The sequence below is a fragment of the Serinus canaria genome, chromosome 3 (assembly GCF_022539315.1).
Source record: "Serinus canaria isolate serCan28SL12 chromosome 3, serCan2020, whole genome shotgun sequence".
Lineage (NCBI taxonomy): Eukaryota > Metazoa > Chordata > Aves > Passeriformes > Fringillidae > Serinus > Serinus canaria.
This window is the reverse complement of record NC_066316.1, coordinates 36852503-36880085: the sequence shown is the minus strand read 5'-3', so window position 1 is coordinate 36880085 and position 27583 is coordinate 36852503. Positions and strand designations below refer to the sequence as shown.

Here is a 27583-nt window from a genome sequence, read left to right as displayed (position 1 = left end):
GACACTTCTCTACTATTTGTGGAATCATAATCTACATTATTTGTAAGTAGCAATGCTTGTTTTTTCTTTCATGTTTTTCTTTAAAGGCATGTTCTACAGTGATTTTTCAGTTAAAAGAAATACCGGTGCATAATGTCAAGGAAACCATCTTATTTGGAAATACAGTGTTAGGTCTAATAGCATATTGGTCAAAAGATGAGTGATGACGTCACTCTCTTGCTCCTGCCTGCACAGTGACACAATGTTTTTATTTTTTCATATAATGATTTATGGTTATTATGCTGTAAGCACTTTCTAGTCTAAAGGCATGTGACCAAGCAAAAACAGTCCTTTTCCCCCGCCCTGTACTTAGTCTCAGAGAGATTGTGATCTGTTGCTAACTCACATTGGTGCAGGGAGGTTTGAAAATCCAGATGTAAACAGCAGCATTGCTCCACTTATTTATTTGGTAATATACTTGAGAGCACTAAACACACATGCTATATACACTGAGAAAATTAAACTTTTACCCTTTGTGGATTAGCTTCTTATAAGAAGAAAACAAACCTATATACTCTAATTCCTTTTTGCCCCTCTGTTCCTCATGTTTGTTCTGACGGAAACAAAGATAAATTTTATTGAGGACATTGACTTCAATATTTTATATAAAAAGTCTTCAGAAGAATTAATGCAAACATGAAACACTTACTGTCCTCACTGCAAATTCCAAACTAAGAAGTTAATTGGTAGTAATTCAGAAGAGAAAAATGTTTCCCCTGGTTGTGTGCTGGCTAGGGGGCTAAGGGGACGTGGGAGGCTTCTTCTCCTTGGGGTGGAAGCTGTTGCTTCGGAAAGCCCTTGGAGCAGCAGTGGGAAACTTAGCGAGCCATGAAGCTGGTCTTAACAAGCTCCTGTTTTAATACATGGTTGAGTTCTTTGCTATCTGGCCTAAGAAAAGAAAGTGCAACCTAAGCAGGGGGTCTTTTGGCTGCGAGGTCATAGGTCAGCTGGGGGGGTTAGGCAACAAAAGCACAGGGATGAAAATTTACTCCTTGGCAAAGAGCAGTTGTAGAGAGAGAAGTGAAGGGTGTTTTGTGCTGATGGGAAAGAAGTTAGCGTGTGCATAATGGCATCCTTCAAAAACACACAAATACTGTGACTGTTGAGAAGTAGAAGCAGCATAATGATACTGTGTAAGTAAAAAAAATCTGGGGAAAATTGCAGCATTAAATCCTCTCTGGTGTTCATTGGTGTCAGTATAAGATACTGTATTTAGATATTAGCCCAAGAGAAGCTTAAACGCAGTTTTAGCAGTAACTGTGAAATACTAGATGTATCTGCATTGCATAGATAACTCATCTAATACTTTTGCTTCACTGTCCAGAGTGTAAAATGAGCATGCCAGATGTTCACAGAAAAACTGGGGAAGATGCAATGTGCAGGCAAACATTGGAGCTTCAGTGTTTACTAAGACTTGAGATGGAATTAACTGAAAGTTGAGGCCTTTGCCGCATAGGGCTGGGCAGGAATATAAGACAAGGAAGCAGTGAGCAGGACTCCGTTGGTGTGAAAGGGGGGTCTGCAATAGCAGAGGGAAGAATGCTCATGGTCAAACATGCAGGGGAAAAAGTCTGGCATAATTCCTCGAAGTGCTGGCTCCAGCTGCTTCCGTGCCAGCTATGGAGAGTGAATTGAAAGTGACTGATGGGTTAGCCCAATTAAAGAGTGAGAGAGGGGAAGAAACAAAAAAATCCCAAAGCTGTTGGCTGTCATAAATTAGGATACATTGACAAGAAAACAAAATTTTCTGTTTAGTAATTCTGACATTTGAAACCAATGACATAACTATTTTCTTAAATTAGTGAGTTGTATCCCTATTTATCTGTTGCTGGTTATTTCATATATCTTAAGTCATTGGTGGAAATGTGTAGCACACCTCTGCATTTTATTACCAGACTTGAAATATAAAAGAATTGCAGCTAATGACACATATGATAGTGTTTGCTTTGCTTTGCCTAAATTAAAACTTACCAGACAGTTATTAGGATGCAAAAGAAAAAAAAATTTAAGAGATTTGGTTTTTAGCCCCCTCAGAATAAACCATAAAAAGGGAGAGAATAAAGTATAGCAACTTGAAACTGTAAGTTGTAAAAACCCTGTTTATTTCACCGACAGTTACATTACTTGGTCACTGAGCAGTGGCTGACAAGCAGTTTTTATCCCTGAAGTTAGGGAAATCCTTCCTTCAGGCAACCTAAACCACCAGCAAAATAGGGAGATGGGTTTATGGCCCCACTGCTCCTCCACACCTTTCTCTTCCTGTTCCCCGCAGTAGCGATACTCTGGGAAAAGGCATTTGCAGCCTCCTCCAGCAGGAGGAACTTGGGACACTTGGGACTCTGGCAGCGGCCAGAGGCCACTTGTGCAAGGTGTGTCCTTCGGGAAGGGTAGTGGCTGTGGGAGGCACCTGGAGATCTAAGGTTAATTGCCAGCCACATTCCCAGAGCTGCTGTGTGATCAGGTGCCTTTGGTGCCTCTCACAGGTGCAAATGTCCTTCAGCCATTGACAGATACAATAGGCTCAAACCCCAGGAACTTTTCTGAAGGTGATAGCACAGGCAATTACAGCTGCCATCCCAAACTTGTCGTTTGCCTCTTTACCCAAGCAGAGATTTTTAGGGAGATGTTTGCCCTCTCTGCATTTTCCAGGCTTCCAGACTCTTTGTGTGTCACTGCCCACCCCAAGTCCTTGAGTGCTGCAAAGTAAAGGTCATCTCTTGTCACTGAGCTTGGCTTTTGGTAGGGTTTTTTTATTTGGGTTTGGAGGAAGTACATTTGTTATTTCTGGTATAAGCAATCTAGGTAACAATGAAGTACTGTGTGAATTCAGCTGTAATGAGCTCCCAAGCAAAATATTTTCTCCAGCTTAGTAGACTAATTCCCATACTTCTCTTGTTCCTATCCAGACATTTAGCTCAAGAGCTCAGTGGTTACCCATGAAAGTTGTTTGCTTGCTCCATTTAACTCTTAAATACATTGTTCTTGCCTTGGAAAACTGATCAAAACAAAGTTTTCCAGTATATTCAGATGCTCAAAAAGATGATCCTTTGATTTTTTTTTTCCCCAGAAGTGAAGAACCAAGAACTAATTCCATATCAGAAGTGGAACTGAGTTTTAGTCAGTGACTAAAATGTGACTCAAGGCCTTGGAACAGATAACTTTATTACATTTAAAATGAAAATATTACATTAAGTACGTACATCTGCTAAACCTTCAAAGGGGGGTGGAGGAGGAGGGTAATGAGAGGTAGAACCTTGGATGACAGTTTGAGGAAAACACAGACTTTTGTTCATGGCTAACAGCACCTTGACTAAGGGTAGGTCCCCTCTTTTTCACACACTCCTTTGGTTTTTTCCTGCTTGAGTTCATAGTTTGCCTGAGAGCCATCCAGCAGGGGGTCAGTCTGCCTGTTCCTGCAGGAATAGGTCATGGCATCCTTATGTCTGCTTGTTTTCAAGATTAAGAGCAGTTTGTTCTGAGGCTATTTTAATCCTGCCAGCTTCTGTCATCTGTCATGAGCAAGAGTGCGTCAAAACCCTCAACTCTCCTGAACATGCCAGGAGCCCTCTGGCAGTACCTAACGTGTACCATGGGAGTGGGCAATTACCACGGCAGGGATCTTTCTCTTTAGACTGGCCACAGCTCCAAAAATACCCAGATTGTATAGAGTGGTGATCTACTGAATAGAAACAAAGATTCCCCCTTTTCCTGCTCTGGAGAGAAGGAAGCACATGCTTTGCATATTTTTTAAACTCCTTGTTTATTTTGTCAAATGCTGTAACAGGTGTGCTCTTGGCCAATGTGAGTTGTCTCCCTAGCAAATAGATCCTCATCGCTCCTATTGATGGCAAATGGCTTGTGATAACTCTGGTGCTCACAGTGTGCTTTTATCCATGACACATCTTAGTCTTCAACCCTGCATATACATGCATGGCAGGTCTCTGGAGTTCACTTACAAGCTTTATAGTTCTGGCTGATATTCATGCTTTCTGTCATCCAGGTCAAGAGTTCTTACCACTTTTACCTTTGCCAGGTGGCCACAGTGAGAGATGTTTCTCCACCATGTCATCGCTGTGACACTGCACAGATGCTGTGGAAGCAGGATGAGAGATGCAGCCCACCTGCCACTGCTCTTTGTTATGTTACTTAAGCAATTAAAGGGAAGCTAATACCCCTCCCTTTCAGGAAGCGTTCAGGCTCTGGCTGAGATAGTGGCAATATCTCTGAGGATGAAAAGCCAATAACAGGTTTATTACTGGACTGATACATTTCCACAAATGGCTGTTGCAGGAGTCCTTCACAGAGCAAATACAGAGGAAAAAAAAAATTATAACAGCCTGTTCCTCAAAATACAGGGATAAGTTTCCTGTATTCAGACGCCCCAAAGAAATCTGGAGCTACCACTGATTGTTACATGCCGTGCTGATAATGCTTTCATACAGTATTTAAAGCCCTTGAGGGCCGTCCTTAGGCAGCGCTGGGAGGCCATGACAGAACTTGTTTGACTCGGTTTCTTAGCTCTGATAGTATCCCAGTGTCATATTCTTCCATTACTGCCAAGACTCTCAGATGGATAAAAAGAACTCAGCCTTTTCTTCCTAAACCTCACAAGGTCCCCTTGAACCAACCGTAGAGGGCTTCTTACACCCACTAACAAGCACAATGGCCCTCTCCTTCCCAAAAGCCAGTCAGCATTAATTTCTAGTCAGAAATTTCTCTAACACTATTCATCCTTCTGCTGGGGACACCATACCTCAGTCTGCACATCTCTGTCACCCACACCTGCACTCTCCAAGAGACTTATCTTGAGAGCACCTGAGTGGGTCACAGAGTGGCCACCTGCCAGGCAGCCGCTCCCTCGAGCACTGCGTGGTCCCAGCAGAACGAGGGATGCCCTCGCACATGGCTCTGTGGAGCCACACTCCCCACGCTCCAGGAATGCTGTGAGATGCCACAAACCACAGCTCTGTGTGAAGTCACACACTCCTGGTATGGCACCAAACCGGAAAAAATTCAGAGGGGTTTAGGTAATGATATAGCCGCAGCACGGTCCCTCTACTGACGGCCTTCTGTGGGATCCATGCTAATTGGAATACAGCCGCCATACAAGGAGGAGCCCATGCACTGCCTCCCTTCCCCCACCGGCCCTTCAGTTGCTTTCAGCACTGTAATCTTCCCTGGTTTGTTCTGGAACTAGAGAAGGATACTCGTACTTGGTAAATAATGGACCTTTCAAGGCAGTAAGGACCTTTAAAACCAAGATCATTCCTGAAAACTTTTCTTAATTGTCTGCACGAATCTGCTGAAAGAAACGGTTGGAGTCTCTCATTTCCCTTCTGCGGGTGTTTCCTTAAAGGAAAAAAATAAAAAGGGGCTGGCCGGCTGCCAGGCTGTGGAGGCACATAAATATCCTGGGGCTGTGCCAACGCAGCCGCTGAAGCAGCAGCAGCAGCCGCCCCCTCCCAGGAATGTCCGGGAGCCGCTGATTTTCAGGAAGTGTCTCCCGGCCTCCACCACCTTCTCCATCGCCAAGCAGACTGTGGAGTTTTCTCAGTGCCAAGCAGGGCTGGGCTCAGTGTGCAGCCCTGCGGACTGGAGCACTGGATCACAGTGATTGCTCCCACCTCCTTTCCTTTGGAGGAAGCAGCTCCTCTTGCAGCCACAGACGGGAACCAGCCAGTCATCTCGAGCTTTGGCAGCTGGTGTGATGCTTGGTGGGCTCTGCTCCTTCTCCTTGTAACAAAGGGGCAGGCAAGGTCATGCAAAAGGTGTGATTGATGGAATATCCTAGGTCTGGGATCCAAATACCCAGATGGTGACATTTAAATGTTGTGTTCACTGGTACTTAAGTATTGAAGTAGTTCTTACTGAACTATCACAGCTGCTTTCTGCAAGGTCTCAGACTAAACAGGGCAAACACACAAGACATTTAATTTGCACAAGTAATTTACAACTAATGATTCTTTTTGAGGTGCTTGTCTCACTATTTAACAATAGATTCGATTTTATTATTGTTGTTGTTGTTTTATAGGGCAGCTGCTAATGGGGTGTCCACTAGAGGCTGGGAAGCAGCTGAATCACAGCCCTGCTGAAGAGTATACCACTTACAGTGGCTGCCAGGTTGAATGTGGGCCAGGAGAGCGTTCGCTCTGCAAATAAGTCAGCTTGCAGTCTGGGCTCCATGGGCTCCATCACGAAATATGTGGTCAGTGAATGCAGAGGTGTACTTATCCACCAGTACTGACACTGCTGAGCAGTGCATCTAATATTGCTGCCCAGTTTTGGGCCTCTTGCTCAACAAGGATGTCAAAAAAATGTAGAGACTCCAGTGATGGGCTCCTAAGGTGTCCATGGAGCTTAAAGCCTGCCCTCTGGAAAGACAGTGGAAGGAGCTGGATTTAGTCTGTGGGGTGAACTAATAAGAGCCAAGTATTATCTGCAGGACAGTTACAAAGATGGAGCCAAACATCTCCTGGTAGCTGCAGGAGATGGGGCAGGGGCAATGGCCACAAACTCCAGCTTGGGGGCTCCAGGCCAGGCAGGAGGACAGGCCTGGTTTACTCTGAGGGCAGTGCACTGGGCAGCCCGGAGAGGCCATGTAATTTCCACCCTTTGCAGGTCTTCAAGCATCTCTAGACAAAGCCCAGCTGACCTAAGCACAGGTGCTAGTCCTGCTGCAAGTGGGAGGATGTCCAGAAGCAAATCTCTGTGACTCTGCAGCCTACAGAGACACAGAGAATCTGCAAAACCCAAGGCAGGAAAAGCCCGCTGCCATGCAGAGGACAACCTTTTTGTAGAGCATCCCTTTTTGCCTTCAGGAATTGTTCTCTCCAAAGCAATGCTCTCAGGCTGGGTGGGAGGCCCCACAGCCTTGTAGGTGCTCTGGCAGCAGCAGGGAGCTCATAGCAGAGAAGACAAAGTGTGCAGCATGTGGAGGGGCCAGGCTTTGGACAGCCCTGCTGCTCAAAACCTGCGTGTGATGCTGCATGTGGACTCACCTCTGGTAGCTCAACTTTTCTCACTCTTGTTTCTCAGCAAACCCCAAGTGTTTCAGCAAACCCCAAATGTGAGCAAACCCCAAGTGTCACTTCTTTCAGAAAATGATATTACAAGTAAATACCTCCTTCGAGACTTACTAATTTCTTTCCCCCATCTCCATGTCTTACCCATAGTTTTGATTTTAGTAACTTCTAGGACCAGAAGTACTCTGTAGATCAAAGATTATCTACTAAACCAGAAGAGAGGACAAAAACTTGCTCTAAAGTAACACTTGCATATCAAGTCACTCACAAGTGATTGTATTTCTAGGTTTTTTACACTTGCTTTTGTTTTTCGCTGTTGATGTTGACAACATGTTAACATCTTTTTAAGCTACAGCTAAGTTTACATAGCAACCAACATAGCTGAATCCTCCTGCCACTCCCAGTACTGGCAGAAAGACAAACTGAGGCAAGAGTCACATCCAAAGTAATTGCTGGCCAAGTCCTGATTTCAGCCAGTTCCCTGTAAGGGCTGGCTCTGGAGAGGCCTTCTGTGCTGGAGGAGATGGCTGGTGCCCATCAAAGCAGAGAAGCTGCACAAACTAACCACTACCATGCCACTGTTTAAAGAGAAGGCCTCCTTTCCCTCTCCACCTGCATGGGGGCTTTGCCTGGGATGAGGATGTGTGTGAAAGAGGAGCTGCTCTAAGTTCACCACAGCCGGTCTGTTACACACCCGAGTTAGAAAGCTGCTCTTCTGAGTTTCCACTTGCTCCTCAGCAGCCTTTTCTGACACCCTGGAGCTTTCCCCATCCTCCACAGTGCTTTGGGCCAAGTTGTCTCCAGCTGCACTTACTCCTCCCTTGCTAGTTCACAAATACAGCATGTGCACGCTTCTCTGCTTGGGAAAGCCCAGCCCCTGGCAGCTAACATCTGCAGAAGTGTCAAAGTATTTCATGTCTCTGCAACTCAGTTTGATTTCTTGTGGCTTTGCCTGAGGTTGCCCTGTTAGAAAGCGTTGGCCTAGTTTTTCAAAAGGTCATGGGCAAGGAAACTTCCTAATCTTAAAATATGACTTCATCACCTATTTCTATTAAAAGCAGTGCTTGGACTGTTGCAAGAAAAAAATAAAATAGTGGCTTACACCATGAGTAAGAATTTTTCTTTCAATGCAAGTGGCTTGGGCTGCACAGGACATAGCCAGCAGACTGATTTAATTCATTCCACTGTCAGAAAAAGTGGGCATAACGTCTAAAAATCTCTTTGCTGCTGAGCTGTCCTGCAGCAGGCACTGAAAGGAGCCCACGTACAGGTGCCACTCACACTGAGCTCGTACACACAGGTGGCAGCACTGCCGGCTACTCCCGGTGCCGCAGAGAAAGCAGCCAGCACGCTGGAAAGGCCAGCTCCCGACAGCAGAGCCGGCTGTGGGGACAGGGATCTCATAAGCCACCCCAGAACCAAAGCCTGCCCCTGATGTCCCACAGCTGTTTACAAAGTCCTCTCACGCAGGACACCGCCCCTCGCCAAGACCGTGGCGTGTCAGGGAAGCACCTCCACTTACACAGCGTGTATCCTAGCGACTGTTACCAGCAAAGGCAGAAATACAGCTGGAGTTTGTTTGGTTGTTAAGCGGGCGCTTCCTCCCGGGACACGGAGCACAGCCCTGCCTTGAGCCTGCGGCTGAGCGCGCACGGCCCCCGCGCAAGGCGGGGCGGCCGCAGCCCGCAGGAGGATGGATGAGGTGGCAGCAGCTGCATCACACAGGGCTGCAAGGAGAGCACCACCAGCAGCACTGGCACTGCTGCCAACAGCTGCATGGGCACCACGTGCCGTGGTCCCACTGGCACAGAGCTAAGCCCGAAGCTATCCACGTTTGTACTGTTAGGAAAAAACCCCATCTCAGGTAGAAAAAGCCAAACCCAGTTTGCACTCCAAAAGGAAAAGCACCCCAAAACGTGAGCCCAAACCCCAGTGTTGTATGCCGCTGTGCCACCGCCACCAGCAGCACGTATGCTCCAATCCAAATACTTTCCTGCACGTAAACAAACCCTTGTAAGCTGCAAGAAGTCACTGAAGGTGACAGATGGCTCAGCCCTCTCGTTTTGGCAATGTAGAGCTGTGCCCTACTCACCTTTCTGTAGCCACCAGCTTTCATAGTCCTTTTCAAATGCAAACTGTGGGTATTTTAGTATTAGTGACTCTTTAGGCAACTACTTCTCTCTAAAAGCCATTTTCACGTGGCAAAATAAATCCCTTCTCTAGGAATATTCAGAGCTACGCTGAGTGTGTGGGCGGACCCAGGCTGAATACACGGCTCCATGCAAGCGCTGTTCTCCACTCAACTGTGACAAATCACGAGCAGGATGTACGTGGACTTTTCCACCCCCTCTCTGAACTACACGTGTCCCAGGTAAAGCATGTGCTGAAGCTTTTTTGAATTCTGTTCCTCAGACAGTGCTGAACTTACCAGAACAGCTTTTGTTGGAGAGGAGTATTTTTAATTGAAACAGGATACTCCTTTTTAAGTGTGATAGTTGAAGCATCTCACGTGTGGCTGTTTTGTTGGGGTTTGTTTTAAACACCGTACAACAAAGAAACTGAAAACAAAACATTCCAGACTTTTGAATTGAAGTACAGGCTTTACAACCACATAGTAAGTGTAGGCTCTTATATTTTAGTTTTAAGACTATATCATTTTATAGAGTACCAAAATAAGCAAAGGATCAGCACTCCATACAAAGTGTTAGTTCTTGTGAGGAGGGTAGAAGAGAAATGGACTTTAATTACACTAAACTTTTTTTTGCAAGTCTAAAGAAAACTCCATTTCAGCAAAACATATTTGGGTTTCAATTCCCCAAATTTCATTAAATAATGTTTCTTTTAAGACAATTTACATTTTTCTCATTCAAAGTAAAGGGATGATTTAAAGCACTATTAACAAGGAGGTGGTGCTGTTAATGTTTAATGTCAATATGCAATGGCATCTGCTATAAAGGCTAGAAGAGCAACACAAGCTTATCTTTACTTCTGAAGACTACTAGAAATTGACTAACACTGGAGAAAGGTTTCAAGCACAGCACACGACTCTAGCTCTAGGCTGCTGCCAGGAAGCCTCTGCTAGTCCATTCACTGCCATGGGGCCTGCCAGCACACTCCAGGGCCCTGATGGCGGCAGTGCCATGTGTTCTCACGCATGTGTCCCTCTTACAATGGGTACATATTTTCCCTGTCTTACGGCATTAGAATGCAAGTTAGCAGCTAACATTGCCACTACAACTTTACAAAAGCATAAAGCTGAACAAAATAGCAGTTAAAACAAATTGAAGCTCTCTGGTAAACTCCATGACAATCCTTCCTCCTGCCCTACTCCCTGTCCAAATCCTTCTCCTGCTCCTTCCCCTAATGTCTATTTTACAATAAAGAGGTTAAGTGGATTTACATGATGCAAGCGCAACTTAAAGACTTTTGCCCTATACATATAACCATGTTAAACTGTGAATTATACATGTGATAGATCTTTAACAGAGCAACCACCAGATTTTTTAAAGAAACACAAGTATTTCAGCATGTACAGTAATGAGTTTAAAACTGTCCAACATCATCACTTTCATACATTCTCTTCCTCTTTATAGCATTAACGGGATTTTAGACCTTGATGGCGACAATCCCAAACAAGAGTAAAATGAATTTATTTTATTGCAAACAAACGTCTAGAGTTAAACTTCTCCACCCACTTTCTTTAAAGAGAAAAGGAATCAGCAGGCTAAGGAGATACACCCATTTGAGAATTGACATGATTAGAAATTAAGATAGAAAATGGGTGACTCACAGTTTCATTAGCTTACAAAATGGTGGAGGTAACTACTACAAGCACACTAGGTATACAGTATTTTGTGGGGAAAGAGTTATACAGACACACAGCTAACTTCATATAGATCCCATTAGACAACTGGATTTACAACAAGTTTTGTTTAATAAGAAATGGGCAAAGCCAGCTTCTTTTCAGAATCAAAATGCAGAACAAATGGAAAAAAAATTATGGTGTTGTACCTTCACAAGTTTGAGCCTCCACAAATAAAGCAACCGAGTTTTACAACTTTAAGAGCTTCTACATACACTCCACCATCACTATTTAGCCCCAGGTTTCCTCTTTGCCCCCAACATCTTATTGAGTTCCAAATGTTACAAAAAAGTCCTAGTTATTGCCAGAAACTTTTGCCTCCCCCTCCTCCCCTCCCCACCCAAGAGCTTCATAGAGAGGATGGAGTGTAATAGGGAGCTTTACATAATCTCATGGTATTTGAGGGCTACTAAGATGCCTCCACACAAATCTGGTTGCTAACATTTCTATCATATTGTGACATGACTCACGACTGTTTCTTAGAAATTGGGGGATGGGGAAAAAGGAGAAAATTCTTTAATAAAAAGACACCAGGTACAAAGCAACGTTTTACTTTTGTTGTGGTAAAAAAAAAGTCACATTTTACAGATAAAATGTAGAACCCTGAAATACTGACACATTCTCTTTTCGTGCACAATGCTGAGGTTCTCTTACGAATCACTTTAAAACTGCAATTAAAAATGTACAAAAAAAGAAAAGAAAAAATCAACCCACAAAGCTTCTAAAAAAGGAACCCGCAGGCACTTCCTCTTGTGGAATGTTTAAAAAGTTAGCCTACTAAAGAAAACAGTCGACTTCTTGTGAAGGTTTTGGAGAAATATGTATCAGTTCATTTATTTGGGTATTCAATAATATCCTTGGTGATAATGCTGACTCCATGGCTTCTGACCCCAGAATTGCTGCAACAGATTAATAAATAGTTAGTTTTAACCTGCAATCACATAATGGTTACGTTTCTTACTTGGGGGGAAAAAAAGCATTTAACAAACGTCTAGTTCCCCTAGAACTCGAGAAGATTAAAGTCCTCTCCAATAGCAGCAAGCTCCTGAACAACTGAAGGCAGTTAAAAGTTCACTTCACAGCAGTAATGTGAAGCCAAGTACTACATACCATTAAGAACATTAAGCCACAGCTGGTATTTGATATATCAAGACCATCAAGGCAGATTAAGTTCTGCACAGGAAGCTATTTATAGTGATATTACCTAGCATTAGAAGATTTTGCTATCCACTTTTGACTATGCATCTCTTTATTTTAGTCAGCATTTTGCAACATTCAAGTTAACAATCAGTAAAAAGGTAAACTTGTGACTACTTACACCCTGCTGCCACTGGTTGTAGCCCTGAGATTGGTTTTTGTAGCCACGATTATTTCCCCTTCCTCTGAAGTTCTGCAAGAGGAGAACAGTTTTTAACTACGTCGTCTACAGGCATTTTTAGCAGTGTCCTAATACCAATCATTATTACCACCAAAACATCACACATGATATAGAAGTATCAGCCTCAGGTTAATAGAAAAACAAACCACCAAAACCACTAGAATACCAAAAGCCTCCTTCCTCCCTGTAAGCAACTGCTTTTTAAGCATAGGGGCAAGAAACTCAGAATTAATAAATAAACCAGCTCAAACCGTTGTTGCCTAGTCTGGAAAGCTGGCTAATCCAGTTTTGACTCACCCTATTTCCAGCTGCTAAATGCACCAGGACAACTAAAAATATAAGAGCTTGTCTATTTTTAGTTAGGGAAGGCTGTAGTTGCCACAAGGATATGTTATCTGATCAGACAAAAGGATATGGGTCACACAACTGAAAATAGACAAGCTAGCCCACAAAACTTCAACAGAAGTTATGGTACAACAAAGGGACATTAATAGTAGTAGATAAAATTTTGCTTTTCCCCTGTTTGTCAGTATTAGGCAAACCTGAACCATGTTTACTGGCTTGGGCTCCATCTGCTGGCTCTTCAGTAACCCCCATTTTGTTTTTCCAATACTTCCACTGATATTCCATCAGGTAAGATCTAGGCTACTGTGTCTTTATTAGTTGTGTTTGACACCAAAACAAAGACTGTGTGTGCAGAGCTATTTTCAGAAAGTTCTCTACACGTTTGATAAAGATCCACAATGACCCTCAGGCTAAATAAGTTACTATTATTGGGGAAGGGGAAGAAAAACACAAAAAACCAGAGACCAGCCTTCACACACTTGCACTAAAATTCTTCATTTTTAACAGGACAGAGGTACAGCCCTAACATGAACCCCCTGCATCAGCAGTTGTTACACAACATTCAGAGCCCTGGGCACATGCACTAAATTAGAAAGGCCTTGCAGCATGGCATCAGTGTAGTACCACAACCAAGTTTGTGACTCCTCACAGGCACCAGAGCTGTCAACAACATCCAAAGTACTGTAGTTCAACTAGTCAGTCCCCCCTCAAAGCATCACCTGGTTGTAGTTTCCCCTGTTGGGCATTCCACCTCTGTTATAGTTTCCTCTGTTTGAGTAGCCACCTCTGCTTGGAAAGACAGGGCCACGAGGATAGGGGTAGCCAATTGCTCCGCTGCTGCCACCGCCACCACCGCCACCTCCACCACCTCGCTGAGGCATGTTGCCTCCCCTCCTGTTGTATCCACCACGATTGCCAGGGACTGCAAGGGAGAGAGAGTTACTTTAATCAAGTAATTGTTAAGTCTTATATATTTCCTACACCAAGATGAACAGGGCAATCCAAGGTCTGACAAGCCTCTCATATGAGATGGACAATTAACTATGCACTGAAATGTTAAACTTACTGAGATAAAGGTTCCCGCTATATAATAACTGCAATCAAGTACTACAACCTTTTTCCCCAGCAGCAGCAACCTCCAGAAGTCACAGATTTTTTTTCTAGGCTCACCTCCTCCTCTGAAGTTGCCTCGCATGTTGAATCCTCCACGTCCTCTCTGACCCCTATTAAACTGATTTTTATTGCTCTTCTTGTTCTTCTTTGAGCCAGTGTTCTGTTTCTTTTCTGGCGGAAGAGCTTTCTTACTTTCTTCTTTATACTGTTCCAAAAGCTTCTGAGCTTCTTCTTTTTGCAACTCTACATAGATTATTTCATCAAAACATTCTGCTACCTCTGGCAGTGTGAAGTTCCCTATAATTGCAAAAACACTGAGTATTCAGCATCTACATTCAGCTATAATCAAAGCCGCAATTTAACCACCTTTCCCCCATTCTTCCTCCCACCCTCTGCATCCCCTCAGCATAGGGACAAAATTACATAATCTGAGCATTTAGGAAATGTAACTGTGACAAAGGAAATAAACAGGTCTTCATGGAGTTGCCAGTACTGTTCCAAACCTCGAAAACATTCTGCCTATCTTTTTTTTTCTTTTATAAGCCTCCACTCAGAACACCAGTTTCTGCCAAATATGTCACGTATAAAGGGCACTTTATGCCAAGACAGCTTTGTGCATCTGCATGAAGCGTATCACCGTAACTGAGTAGTGTTAAGGACTGCAGCAGAGGGAACACAATATAGTGTTATCCTACCAAGTTACAATAGTCTTCCAGTTTTGTATAAGTACAACTGTTTAAGATAAAGTGGTTTTTTAACTTCACGTTTACTTAATCCTTTAAACAGATACTCAGCATCCTAAAACACAGTATAGGATTATGTTCCATGCCTTTCATTTTGAGAACTGCATGCTCTGGAAGATCTTTTCCCTCCACCTCTGCCTTCTTTTGTGTTCTTTGCTTGTAGTCTTCATCTTTTGGGCAAACAACAACTGCTTTGCGCTGGAAGCCTGCAAACAGGCACATTTTTCTCCTCTGCGCAGCTGCAGACACATTTGTCTGAAAAAAATGCAGTAACTTACTACACGTAGCTGTCATTGTAAGAGTTAAGGAAGTCAACTTATGGTGTATAGACTTCACCTCTACAAGAGCTTGCAATGAAGTTTACAAATAACTGGACATAAAGATGCTGCATAATGCAAAGTTACGAGCTCGTTTTAATGTGTTAAAACACTTCCTCCCACATCCCATAAATCTAGAGAAGTTCAGACAAGCATTTGTAGTAATATCTCAACTTTGTGTCCCCTGAACGAGTAGTAAGTAACTGAAACAACTGCTATTATAATATAACTTTAATCCCAATTAATTACTACAATACAGCCTATAAAAATTTCCTTAACCGTTTTTCACTGAAGCTTCTACCTGATCCAAAATGAAATTCCGCTTCTTACGAGCTGCAATCTCAATGAACTTTCCAAGACACTGTGGAGCTCTCTGCAACAGTGTGTTAAGTTTTCCAGTGTCTGCCATCTGACGCTTAAAACCTGCAACCTATGGAGAAATTTCTCAGAGTTAGAGTAGTCCTGATACATGTAGCTGACATTCTTTGCTAAATGCTTTCCACCACACTTCAAGGGTTGGTCAACTCAAGGCGACAACTGCTGCAAACTCGTAACTGAAATTCTCAACCCACCACAGTACGTAAGAGACTTATAAACAAAGCCTCCACAAGAATTGGTACATCCAGTTCAAGGTATACTCATCACAACAGTAATTCCAGCTCTGAGAACAGTGATGTATAAGAGAAGTAGAAATACATTCAGTAGTCAGCAACAGCTGACTATTTCTTACATTTTACCACAAAAAAGCTTCTGAATCCTGCCATGTGCGAATTACCATCTCAGCAAGGGAATAAAATCTTTACCCAGAACCATTCAGTTGGGAAAGACCTTTGAGATCACTGAGTCCAACTAACATCACTAACACCACCTTGTCAACCAGACCATAGCAGTAAGTGCTACAGCCAGTCTTTTCTCCAATACCAATAGTCACTAGCTAACTAGTAGCCAGCTTCTTTGAAACCAAAGAACCCCTTGGTAGCCAAAGACCCTGGATTTAAAGCAAGTTTTCAACAGATCAAGAAATAAAATGTCTTAACACTTACCATCATTTTGTCCATAATAGTATTTGTCCCAAGAATGTTGTATTTTCCAGGATTTGCTGCTGCATGTTTGGTAACCCATGTAGTCTTGCCAGCTCCTGGCAAGCCAATCATCATCACCACCTATGACAAAAAGTTCTGTATTTGAGATACTTGTTCACAGATTTTCTTTAATACACAACTTAGGCCAGCAAGCCTAATGGGTACTGAGGGGGGATATGTGGGGGTCTTGGAGGTGGGGAAGGTAGTGGTAGTGAATAGGTCACAAGACAGTAAGTATTAAAGATCTCAAACAAAAATGTCAGAGGGAGGTGGAATACTCTCCTTAACTCTAACCATTTCCATCCATGTGCTTTAACAACTTTTGAGATCATCAGAAAAAACTTACTTCACAATCCTTCTTTTGCTCAGGTCCCTTTGGTCCTCGGACCCTATCCTCCAGGGGGACCTTCTGGATGAAGGAGTACTCTTCAGGTACTGGGAAGTAGGGTTCCTCCTTCTGACCAAAGTTAAACTCAACCGCACAGTTATGGCAGAGAACATGTGGAAACAGTGGTCGCCCATCAAGAACTTCCTTGCTTATTTTGAATGCAACACCAAGCTCTTGTCCATTCTTGGAATATGAGAGCTCCACTTCATCACCATCAAAATTCTGTTTTTCAGACAAAGCATTATTTTGGATAAAATTAACTCACTTTATACAGTTAATTACTCATTTCACTCTACTGGCTATGTTCACTCAACTTCTCTAACACTGTTTTTTCATAAAGGAACTAAAACCAATTTTCTCTTCTAATGAGTCACTGTCAATGATCGTTTTGTTCAAGATCTGATTTTTTGTTAAAAGGCTTTAAAAAACATTTGTCCATGAATATGAAATTATGTTGCCAGCAGTCACTGTTAGTAATAGCTGCTGTTTCTACTGCCTGCCTATGTTAACTTGTCTTGTTCCCATGATTTTTTGTATTTGCTTTACTGCTTCTAACATCAAAGCAGTCTAAGAATTCAAGGATGTTTTCCCTCAAAAGAAAATATAAGTGAAAACTTACAGCAAAACACCCAATCACATCATTTTCATCAAACTTCTCACCAAAGTCTTCAGTCTCACAATTGCATGTCTTTATTCCTTTTAGAGAATAACCGTAAGAAAATTCTTCTTCACCTGAAGGAACAATTTAAACTAATTACAAACAGGCTTTCCCATCTAACCTTTTAGACATAAATCACCTTACAGCTACTTAAATAAGCTGCTGCTCAGAGTATTTTTATTAATGCCAGAACATCTATGACACCCCCCAACAGCTACAGAAGCTCATTCTTCTATTCAAAACTTTCACTTGAGATAGAACAGCAGCGTTTCATCATCCCTGTTTAAAAGCTTTATGCTGCTGGTTCCAGATTTATGCTCTCAATAAAAGCTGAACTGTCAGATAAAGACATGAACAAGTATTTTAAACTGTGAAGACCTGATTATGCACTAGTATACCTGCTGTAACGTAGTCAGAAAGGCTTTCTGAAGTTAAGTCTCCAGGAGCACTTACCCCTCCCATTTTAAAGGGAGTTTAGCAGACAGCCTATGCAACAGCTGAGGATGAAGCTGCAAGGAACAAGCTAACAGGAAGTATCAAACACAAGGACTCAGGTGTAACTTAAGTAAAAAGCTGTTGCTGATGTCAGAACACACCAACTCACCAATACTTTCCCCAAATATGTGTTTCAGCAAAAAGTTTTAAATATTATTATCATCATTTTTCATATATATATAATGAAGTTGTACTTCTTTCCTTTCAGGTATTTTCAGAAATTAGGATTTTCCCACCAAGCAAAAAAAAAAAAAAAAAAAAAAAGAGATAATGTAGTTACCATGGGTTAAATTTTATACCTTTTAAAGTGGAGTGAAGGGCAACTCCCCCTTTTATACTTTTGATACTACATGAAAAAGACAAATCCTTTATCTTGTCAAGTATTTAACAATGTTCTCCATAATCCATACATAATCATTGGAAGAATTACTTCTTAAATTGTGGCCCTCACATGTCTGAACACTTAATGACTTTATTTGGTCCTAGTAATGAACTATCTCACACCATGTCCAGAGAATGACTCAGATTAAAACCACTTTTCACAACACACAGACCACAGTCACTAAGCTTGTCCCCCCCACTTCAAGAAAAAAAAATTTAAACTTCAGCCACATCAACATAAAAGCAATTAAACATTTAAGTCTTACCAAGCAACATTCCACTTGTGTTCAGTGACCAGCCAACTCGCACTTCATGTATGTCAATGTCTTTTGTATACAGATGTTTAACAGGAATCTTTTCTGTAACCTATTTTTAAATTATTCAGTAAAAGGTAAGCAGTATTTATTACACACTAACAAGATGGAAGAACAAAAGGTAACATTTTGAACCTTTACACTTTGGTTAAAATCTTTGCAAAGTCTAAGTGATCACCTTCAGCAAAAATAAAACATGCTCTAGAATATGAAACCGCAACCACTGATTAAACAGTTCTATCTCCTGACTTAGCAATGAAGACTGAAGATACCATAAATCTTCATCACTTTGTCACAGCAGTCCCTGTCAGTGGTCAAAAACTTCAAGTCCTTTTGACATCATATAAAAATCACAACCAATACAAATATTTATTTAAAAAACCCTAGAGTTGCCATGAAGTTGGGATTAACAGTAAAATACTTAGCTAAGAAAATGTGCACTGTATTAAAAACCCACTTCTTAGAGGGAAAGTATTACACTGTCCCCTTTCACTGTGAGAGACTTCCTGGGCAAGCTGCCAGCTTCCAAACAACATAACCAGATTTAAAAAAAAAAAGCAACTAACAAAAACACCCCAGGAACCCCAACAAACCACCTAAACGCACTGGAATATACATGCAGCTAGCTGCTTTTAAACTGTCTTTAGAAACTTTACTAAAAGGAAATGAAAAGCCCATCAGTATCCTATCAACCTCTGCAACTATTCCAGTCAGGTGACTGAGCTGAAACTCATTTGAAAGCAAACAGGACAATAGCGACAAACTTCACTTTACTGGTCTTCCTAAGTTACAGGTATCAACAGACACAGAAATCACTCCATGCAAAAGGCTGGATAATGGGATCACTACCTAATTCTCATGGTAACAGTTACATTTAAAAGCACTAGAGGAAGAGAACAGATTAATATACACAGGCCCATCATATGCAAAGAAGCCTTTAACATTGCTAAGTAATAAAGGAGTAAGAAAGATAAATTCAAGCTTGTGGTTTTGTTCCTCTTCCATCAACAAGCTGGAGAAATCAGTTTATTAGAAGGCTGATTGCTCTTTGCCATTCTTACCCTTTAGGAGAACTCTTGCTCTCAAAATTCAACTACCTGCTAAATACTCACATTCAATACATCATGTCAGAGTAATGATGCTGAAAGGGACCTCTAGAGGTCATCCAGCCCAAAACCATGCCTAGAGCAGATCAAACTCAAAGACTAAGGAGAACCAGAAAGGACTGTTGGGATAATTTATATTCCTTTAAAAAAGAAGTCAAGCTTTCTGTAATCTTCAGAAAGCACATGCAATGCAATGATTAAAAAATAAGACCAAAAAGTCTCATATTCACAACAAATGTAGTGTTTTGTGTGTTGTTTTAAAATTTCTGGTTTTTTGTTTTTGCTAAATCAAAGTTCTTATAAAAGAGAAAACAGTTTTGCAAACTGAGCCATCTTCTTTTAAGGGAAGGCTGTTTAAGAGTCCTGTTCACATCAATTTGTTTCAACCAAGTCCAAAAGTGACAAGTATTAATATTATATTTAAGCATGCAAAAGTCTCCCATAAACATTAACTTACCTTCATCTCAAAGCAGACTTTGCCTTTAGAAACTCCATAGGAGGCTCTCCCTCCAGCCCAAAGGAAAGCAAAGCTTTCCATGGTCAGAGAGGAAGCACTAAACCGGTCTCTTGAGATTTTAAAATGCAGGTCACAGTTATCTGTTAACATAAAAATCATTCTGTTTACTCTGATTACAAAATTAAGTACAGGTGTCCAATTTTATGCATTAAAGATGATGCCAGCTTTTAAGGGTGATTTTAAAAACAAACTGCCAACAAGTACCCAGGATCTTTCAGAGAAGCAACATGTCTAGATGGAACTGCAGACTGAAGCTCAGCCAGAATCTTAGGAAAAGCTAGCTAACAAGTAATTTTCAAGGTGCTATCTTCACTTCTTCTGTCACACAAATTCCCTCTAATTTTTTCCATCTGCTTAAAAAGCCCTAACTTCCACCGTATCTGTTTGAACCCTCTGTCAGTTACCTCTTTCCATCAATTCTGAGCCATGTGCATTGTGCTCTCCAGTACCCTCTAGAGACCTGCTTCTGAAGCAGTCTCACTGCTCAAGCCCTAGCCTAAGGGCTGCTAAGAAGTAAATGTGAACACAAATGTTTTTATTTAAGTACTGAACATAGTCTTTGGTTAAGACAGTCAATCAGCAAGTCAAATTAGATTATGTCCATTAAAATAAAGGCAGTTAAGTCAGATGCAGATATGCTAAGCACAGAGAGTGTGCTAAGAGAACCTACTTCAGCCCAGAAACACAACCTACACACTGAATTCACCTATCACTCCAAGAACTTTAGCAAAACCTTGGTTTTACAAGCATCTTCAGGGCTGCACACCATGAAATTGCAAATGAATCTCCCAGTAGGTTTCAGAAAAACAACGCCAAACGGTAACAAGAGGTGCAGCATACAACACTTTAATTCCCCAGAGCAAGGAATTTACAGAAGCAGCTCCAAACCTACCTGATAGTTACAAGAAAGGAGCAAAATGAGCAAACAGTGAGGAATTCTGCTCTGGTATAAAACCTGCAAGATGCCAGAATACACTAAAATGCAGTCTGCCCTGTACTACTGGCAGGTCTTATGCACAGGATTTTGTTTTGTTTGCATACAGCCATCCCAAATTTAAAAAAATACTATTAGTGATCCAAGTGTCGTCTCATTAGTACCGCTAACTCTTATTTGTTGGAAAACAGATCAAATCATACAGAAGAAACCCACCTTTGCAGGCTACCTTTAGAAGGGGAGATGAGAAACAGAATCTGAAGTTACAGCTTCTTTGTAAGACACAGGCAATAAAAAGCACTTAAGAGCGGCTAAACCTCTTACATGTCTGGATCACTATCCAGAAGAGAGAGTGCCAATTCGTTACACAATTCAGCCTTACAGCTCTCTTTGAATCTTATTTCTAAAGAGTCTGCCAACACTTTAAATCACAACTTGTCCAGTAACAAGATTTTCCACTAGAAAATACTATTATTATTAGAAACATTAATAATGAAAAGCAGTTATTTACTCAGCTATTGGAAAAATCCAAAGCTTCCACAGGAGTGGCTACTCACCACGTTAGCAGCTAGAAACTTGAGACTTAGTTAGCAAAATGTCAGGGATGGCATATCCAGCAATTTATGTGACTGTAAACTAATACCTCCTTCCATTTCAAACCATTTCTTGTGGAATAAAACCACCTGAAACTTCTAACAAGTATACCAGACAATGCCAAAAGTTAAGCTTTCCTTCCATGGCACTGTAAGAATCCAACAAGTTCAAGCATTACTTCAAGTTTTCTAATACTGCACTGAGTCCTTATACTTACCCTCAAGAATACAAATGGCAACTCTGCCGTAATGGAATGTTACAGCAATAAGGATGTTTATAATCTGCCTCAAGAAACACCCTGTGTGCAGATACGTTTTAACTTCTATGCTCTGCTGACTACTTGCACAAACCACTGCCCAAAGCCCACACAATCACAGGTTACATGAATGGGTCATTTCTGAGGAGGCATTACTAGATTTTATTAAATTTATTAGAAGATAGAAAGAACATTCCACTGGTCAGTTCTTAAATAGGGGTACTCATGCAGGAAGCTCACTTCCCTAACTGTATTTTATAAGCACTTACGCTGTTGTCTCTCTGAGCTTTCTGGGCAGTAGTGCTGGACAGCTGTTTCATCAAGCTGTCTGCAGGGTGTTCTATGTGCACTCTACACTTACCCACTGAAGCTTCCATACCAGATTAGTGTTTTGGTTAAGATTTCTTCATAGAACTGTCTATCACTACGGAATTCATAGGAAAACCAAGCTTATTACTGCTAACATAGCCTTCTGTTCTTTTCTTTGCTAAAAATGGGTGGAAATACAGTATTTTTCTTGTCTTTTTAAAGTTACCTGGTAATGAAAATCAACAAATGTTATCCTCCCTGTCTCAGAAAGCATGGCATTAAGATTAGAAGCCTTAACACCACATCTTTCCAGAGCAAAGGAAAGCATGTTTACTCACAAGTATCAAGACAAACCACTGTGTCATCAAAATGTTCGTCTTCTTCTTCAACAGGTGGTTGAGGGGACTTGGCCCTGAAAAAACAAAACCAAACAAAACATAATAAAGCTAAACGCATTTTCATGAAATTAAAACAACGCTTCAGTACTCTATTCCTCATCACAAAATGCTGCCCAGCACCAATTCTGTTTACCTGCTATACTTGTTTTCCTCAATGTATTCAAAGTATCCGCGGCCATGGTCTTCACGTGGTCTCTTTACTCCCCTCTTCTTCTCACCAGGCTTTTGCTCCGTTTTACCCTCTCCTGTAACAGAAACAATTATTTATTTAGATTATTTGAAGTTTTAGCCTAATTTGGAATAAAATCTGTATAATGGTTTCGACTTTGCAAACTGCTGCAAGCTACAGCATGAGATAAGCAGTAACATCTTAAAAAGGAATTTTACTATGTTACTAAGGTAAAGCCCTTTATGTTGAATTTTCGAGGGAGATTCAAAAACTGTCGCCAATCAGAAATGATTTAGCAAACGGAAGTCGCCAAAACAGCACGCAGCAGCCAGTACGGCCCTCAGTGTTATGAGCCCCACTGAAACCATCCCGAAAAAAAGAAAAAGGAAAAGAAAAAAAGAAAAAACTAAAATGATAAAAAACCCTCCTGACCCGCCGCGTCTCCAAACCCGCAACACCATCACCACCCGCCCACCACGGAGGCAGAGGAATATTGCCAGCCTCTCGCAAGGGCACCGTGCGATCCGCACGACTGCGCCTCCTCCCGGCGGGCCGCGGGCGGGAGCCCCAGGGAAGGGATTCCTCCTCCTCCCGCCTCCATTGTACCGCCAGGCCTTCCCAGCGCCATCCCGTGCGGCGGCGGCGCCCAGCCCGGAAGTGACGTCACGCGCGCCCCGCGCTGCTCGGCGCACAATGCACAGCGCGCCCCAGCGGCCCCTCCGCCGCCCCTCCTCCCGCGCCCCTCCCCCGCCCCCCCCGCCGGGGCAGCACGAGGCGCGGGGCCGCCAACGTCCTCCCGCGCGCGCCCCGGAAACCACCCCCCCCCCACCCCCCCGGCCGGGCAACCCCGTCATGGCGGGGGGGGGGGGTGGCTAGGATTAATGGGCCCCCACCCCGGTTCCCACCGCCACGCTCACTCACCCCCGGCGCCCTGCGCCCCGGGGCGGCCGCCTCCGCCGCCGCCTTCCGCTTTCTTCTGCTGCTGCTGCTGCTGCTGCTTGGCGGGGCCCGCCGGGCCAGAGGCAGCGGCGGGCCCCGAGGCGCCCCCAGCGCTCTTCCCGGGAGCCTCCTTGGCGGCAGCGGCGTTGCGCGGCGGGAGAAGCGGAGGGGGCTGCTGCGGCTGCTGGGGCTGCGGCGGCTGCTGGTCACCGTGGCCGTTGGTGTCTCCGGCCGCGGCCTCCTCCTCGTCGGCCAACTCGTCCTCCCCCTCTTGAAAACCTTGGTCGTCGCCGTTCTCATCCTCCTCCTCCTCCTCTTCCTCCTCCTCGCCGCCCGCCTCCTCCTCCATGGGGCCGCCCTCGGCCCCTGCCCGCTCGCCGTTCTCCTCGCCAAGCTCCATGGCGTCGCCATCGGCGGCCTCCAGCCCTTCCTCGTCGTCGTCCTCCATGGCGGAGGCCGCGGCCTGGCCGGGGCCTCCCCCCTGGCGGAGCTGCGCGGCGCCCCCGCCGCTCTCGGCCGCCTCCCCCTCCACGCTGCCGTTGCCGGGCTCGGCCGCGCCGCTGGCGGGGCCGCCCCCGCCGGCCTCCTCCTGGTCTAGCGCGGCCTGGAGCCGCTCCATGAGCTCAGCCTTGAGGCCCTTGTCGGAGAGACGCCGCTTTTTCAGCTCCTCCTTCAGCTCCGACACCTTCAGCTTCTTCACGTTCACGGGCGAGCAGCTCATGGCGGCGGCGGCAGCACTGGCGGCTCGGTCCCTGGGCGGCGCGCGGGCGGCGGCGAGCAGGGACAGACGGGCGGCTCTGGCTCTGCGTGCGGTGTGTCAGTGCCCTGGCGGGCGGTGGGTGCGGGCGGGAGGCGCGGGGGGTTCGTGCGGCTGCGGGAGCTGCGGAGCCGGACCCGCCTGGCGCCAAATCCTTTCACCGCGAGCTCGCGAGGGAGACGCGCCTCGCGGGGCCGCGCACGCACCGGCGCCGCGCGCGCGCCGCCCCGCCCCCGCGCACGTAGGCCCTCCCGCGCTACCGTAACGACCGCATTACCGTAAATACCCGCCCGAGCCCAGCGCTCCCCACCGCCCTTGTCCTGGCGGGTTCCTCGGTGGCCGATCGGCCGATACGCTGCTCTGGCACAATGGGTCCGTTCCGCGGTGCGAGCTGCCCCCGTGCCAGCTCCCGCTCGCGTGAGGCCACAGCCCGACCAAAATGCCCCCCCGCCCCAGGGGCCCGCATTCCTGCCACAGCCTCGCAGCACCCTGTCCTCCTTCCCCTGGCTCCTCTGCGCCCACGTCGGGCCTAGTCCCGCACGGTTTGTTGTGTACAGGCTTGGAAAAGGGGCACTGCTGCTCGAAACGGTTCCCTGGCACAGCCCTGCTTAACGCAGTTACGTAAGGGCAGGAGCGGGGCTGCCCCGTTCCCGCAGCAGCGGGAGGCAGGCACGGGGCTGAGCCTCAACCAGAGCCGGCGATAACAAAGGTTCTCCAGTGCATGAACTCCTAATCTGGAACTCGGCAAGGGGCTAATCCACTGACCTCAACTGCGCAGCTTTCCGTCTTTTCTTTCCCCTGCCTTCCCCTCTGCACAGCCTTAATATGGGGCTCTCCCCAGCTACACAAGTTGTACAGTTATCGAATTTTGGATTTTTCCAATTCGGTCAAAAGTAACTTGAAAACTAAGAGTGGAGAGGATTTCACATGAGCAGAAAGGCAGCATGGATCTACAAGTCGGCTTCCTTAGGGAGCCCAGATAAAAAGCTAATTTTCAGTTGCAGGAAAAGAAATGCAAGTCAAATGGCCAGAGGATCAGTATGGAGCGCAACAGAAGGGAAGGTGTGCTTGCCACGAAGTTGCCTTGTGTTGCATGGCCTCCTGAACCAGAACAAATTACATTTACCTGCCCCAGAGGAAGGGAAGAGAGATAAGGAAGTCATCCTGTTTGAAGTGTGCAAGGAAAGGACCCTTTCACACACGTACACACACACTGCTCTGTCCTCAATCAGGTTACATATACTTGGAGAAAACTTGACTCCGTCGGCAAGGTTAGCTGAACCCAGCACTACACAACAGCTTGTTGGAACAGATTCACAAAGAGATGCAATATGTACAGATGAGAAAAAAATTGCCAGAACCTTTCCCTTACTTTAAGGTCAAGTTAGTAGATTTTATTCAGTCCAGTAAGTCAGAGTCACCTCAACAGCAGAAGGAAAGGGTAAGAGTACATCAGTGCAAAGGAGGGGTCAGTGTGTGATTAAGCTGTACCACTCTAAAACATTGCCTTCGTCCATTCCTTCATGAGAGAACAATCTTAGCTAGTCTGCAGAGGGACTCCTGATATACACTGTTCTGCCAAAGTGACAACAAAATTAAACTAGTTAATATTGCAAGATTACTGACTGAAACTTACAGATAATTCTGCATTCATTTGGAAGGCATTTGTCTTCCAACCCTAATGTTCTTTTTTTTTTTTTTTTTTTTTTTTTGGTATGTAAACAAATCTAAACAGAAAATACATCAATAACTGTATTATCTGAACCTCAGTCAGAGCCCTGCGTGTTTAGACCTTGATCTTGCACAGAGCTTTTCACATGTTGAGTGAATGTGAATATGTGAAATATGTTTCACATATTTCTGGAAGAGTTTAATCAACCACGATGCCTGATCATCTCTCCCACCACTGCAAACTTCATGGATTGATAGATTTTCTTTTAGGCCAGCTTTGTATCCCTAAGCCTTGTCTTAAATGAGCACATCTGCACATATTGAGAGTGCCTCTGTGCTAGAAAACACCCTCCTTCAGAATCACCTGAGAGTTGCAGTTGTTACATGTAATCCCATTCCTAAAGGATGTCATGTCTCCCTACTTCAGTAATATGCTCATACTGCTTTATACTCCTGTTACCATGGAGAAACAAAACAGCTGACAGCTTTGAGGCACATGGAGAGATTCCTTTCCCTAAAGTATCCAAGCCTGTATATAAAGGCACAAATAAAGTAAAAATCATTTCCTCTCCCCCTTGAAATTTAGCACTATTAACTTGAGGCAATTTTAAAGTTACTACAGCTGTCTATTTATTAAACCACTTAGAAGGATAAACTTATTATTTTTAAAGGAGATTAACTCATACCATCATAATAAGGGTAATGCTTACTATCTAACCACACACTTAATTACACTACCAAACAGGTGTAGCAAGACTTTTCAGACTACAGTTATGTTACCTGTTATTACAGAAGTGAGAAATCCCAATTAATTTTCAGATGTCAGGTGATTCAATTGTAAATAATAAATAAATAATTGTAAATAATCATAAAGCTAAGTAAATAAAACACACACATAACTGAAATAGATGTGTAACTTTAATGACTGCCTCTCAGTGTTAAAAAGAAAGCACTTTTTCTATATGTAAGTTAAATACATATTTATTATACATCTGTCCCTGGGAAAAATCTCTTTAAGATACTGCCCTGTCTTCTTTGAGGGCAGAGTTTGCCTTTCCCTTATTCATACTTTGAAGGGGAAAAATGGGTTAATGATGTATGCTCTCCTCTTTGCCATACCCTCTCTTTAGTTCAGATACTGAGTGAATCCTTCAACTCTGCTTTTCATAGAACATGGAGGTAGATAGATGCCAGCCATATAAAAAAATTAGTGTTTGGTAATGCAACCTCCTGAAACAGGATAACACTAAAGAAAAGCACTTTAAGCTTTAATGTGCAAAGCTGCTACTTGTATGATGATGGCCATATGAAAAACAAAACATGATTGCTGGTAACCACAATACTCCTCTATTAAAATTGCCTTTTTTGGTCTCAAAATATATTGAAACATAATCTTCCTTTCTATTTAAATGGAAAGTGACATGCCCCCATATATAAAAGATGCAATCCTATGCACTTTTTATCAATCATATAGCATTTTTCTCCTACCTGTGTTACTTCCTAACCTAAACTGTTTTTCTCTCCAAACCAGTCTTCCCTCTCAAAAGTAATTTCCAAGTCCTCTGGGACTTGGCCCTTCAATCAGTTTCTGATTCCCCTCATTTTTGTTTGTTCTCCCTTAGAGTTCAATTAGTTGCTCTATTCACCTATAATGTTCTTTCCATTATTCATCCTTAGTCCTCCCAAATCTCTCTCCTCTTTCTGTATACCAAGAGTAGTGACAAAGAGGTAACAAAAAGAAGAAGAAGCTTTAAGGAGGGCATTGAAAAATCACAAGAGTCCAATCCCACCTGGGC

At 43.7% G+C, this 27583-nt stretch overlaps 1 protein-coding gene across 2 annotated transcripts; it reads right to left on the bottom strand.

Moving 5' to 3' along the window:
• Positions 1-9968: 9968 nt before the first annotated feature.
• On the bottom strand, positions 9969-24095 carry HNRNPU (heterogeneous nuclear ribonucleoprotein U). Of its 2 annotated transcripts, XM_050973097.1 has the most exons (15): positions 23467-24095; positions 23342-23430; positions 22385-22496; positions 22192-22265; positions 19701-19840; positions 18090-18189; positions 16909-17021; positions 16248-16511; positions 15863-15982; positions 15121-15249; positions 14589-14757; positions 13817-14056; positions 13366-13568; positions 12242-12313; positions 9969-11822 (listed from the first exon to the last, which is right to left on the bottom strand). In XM_050973097.1, exons 1-15 carry the CDS (start codon positions 24078-24080, stop codon positions 11769-11771), a joined length of 2493 nt encoding a protein of 830 aa, XP_050829054.1. In that variant the 5' UTR covers positions 24081-24095; the 3' UTR covers positions 9969-11768. The 2 variants fall into 2 exon arrangements, with proteins under 2 accessions (XP_050829054.1, XP_050829053.1); XM_050973096.1 differs by having other exon boundaries at positions 23342-24095.
• Between the last annotated feature and the right edge of the window lie 3488 nt (positions 24096-27583).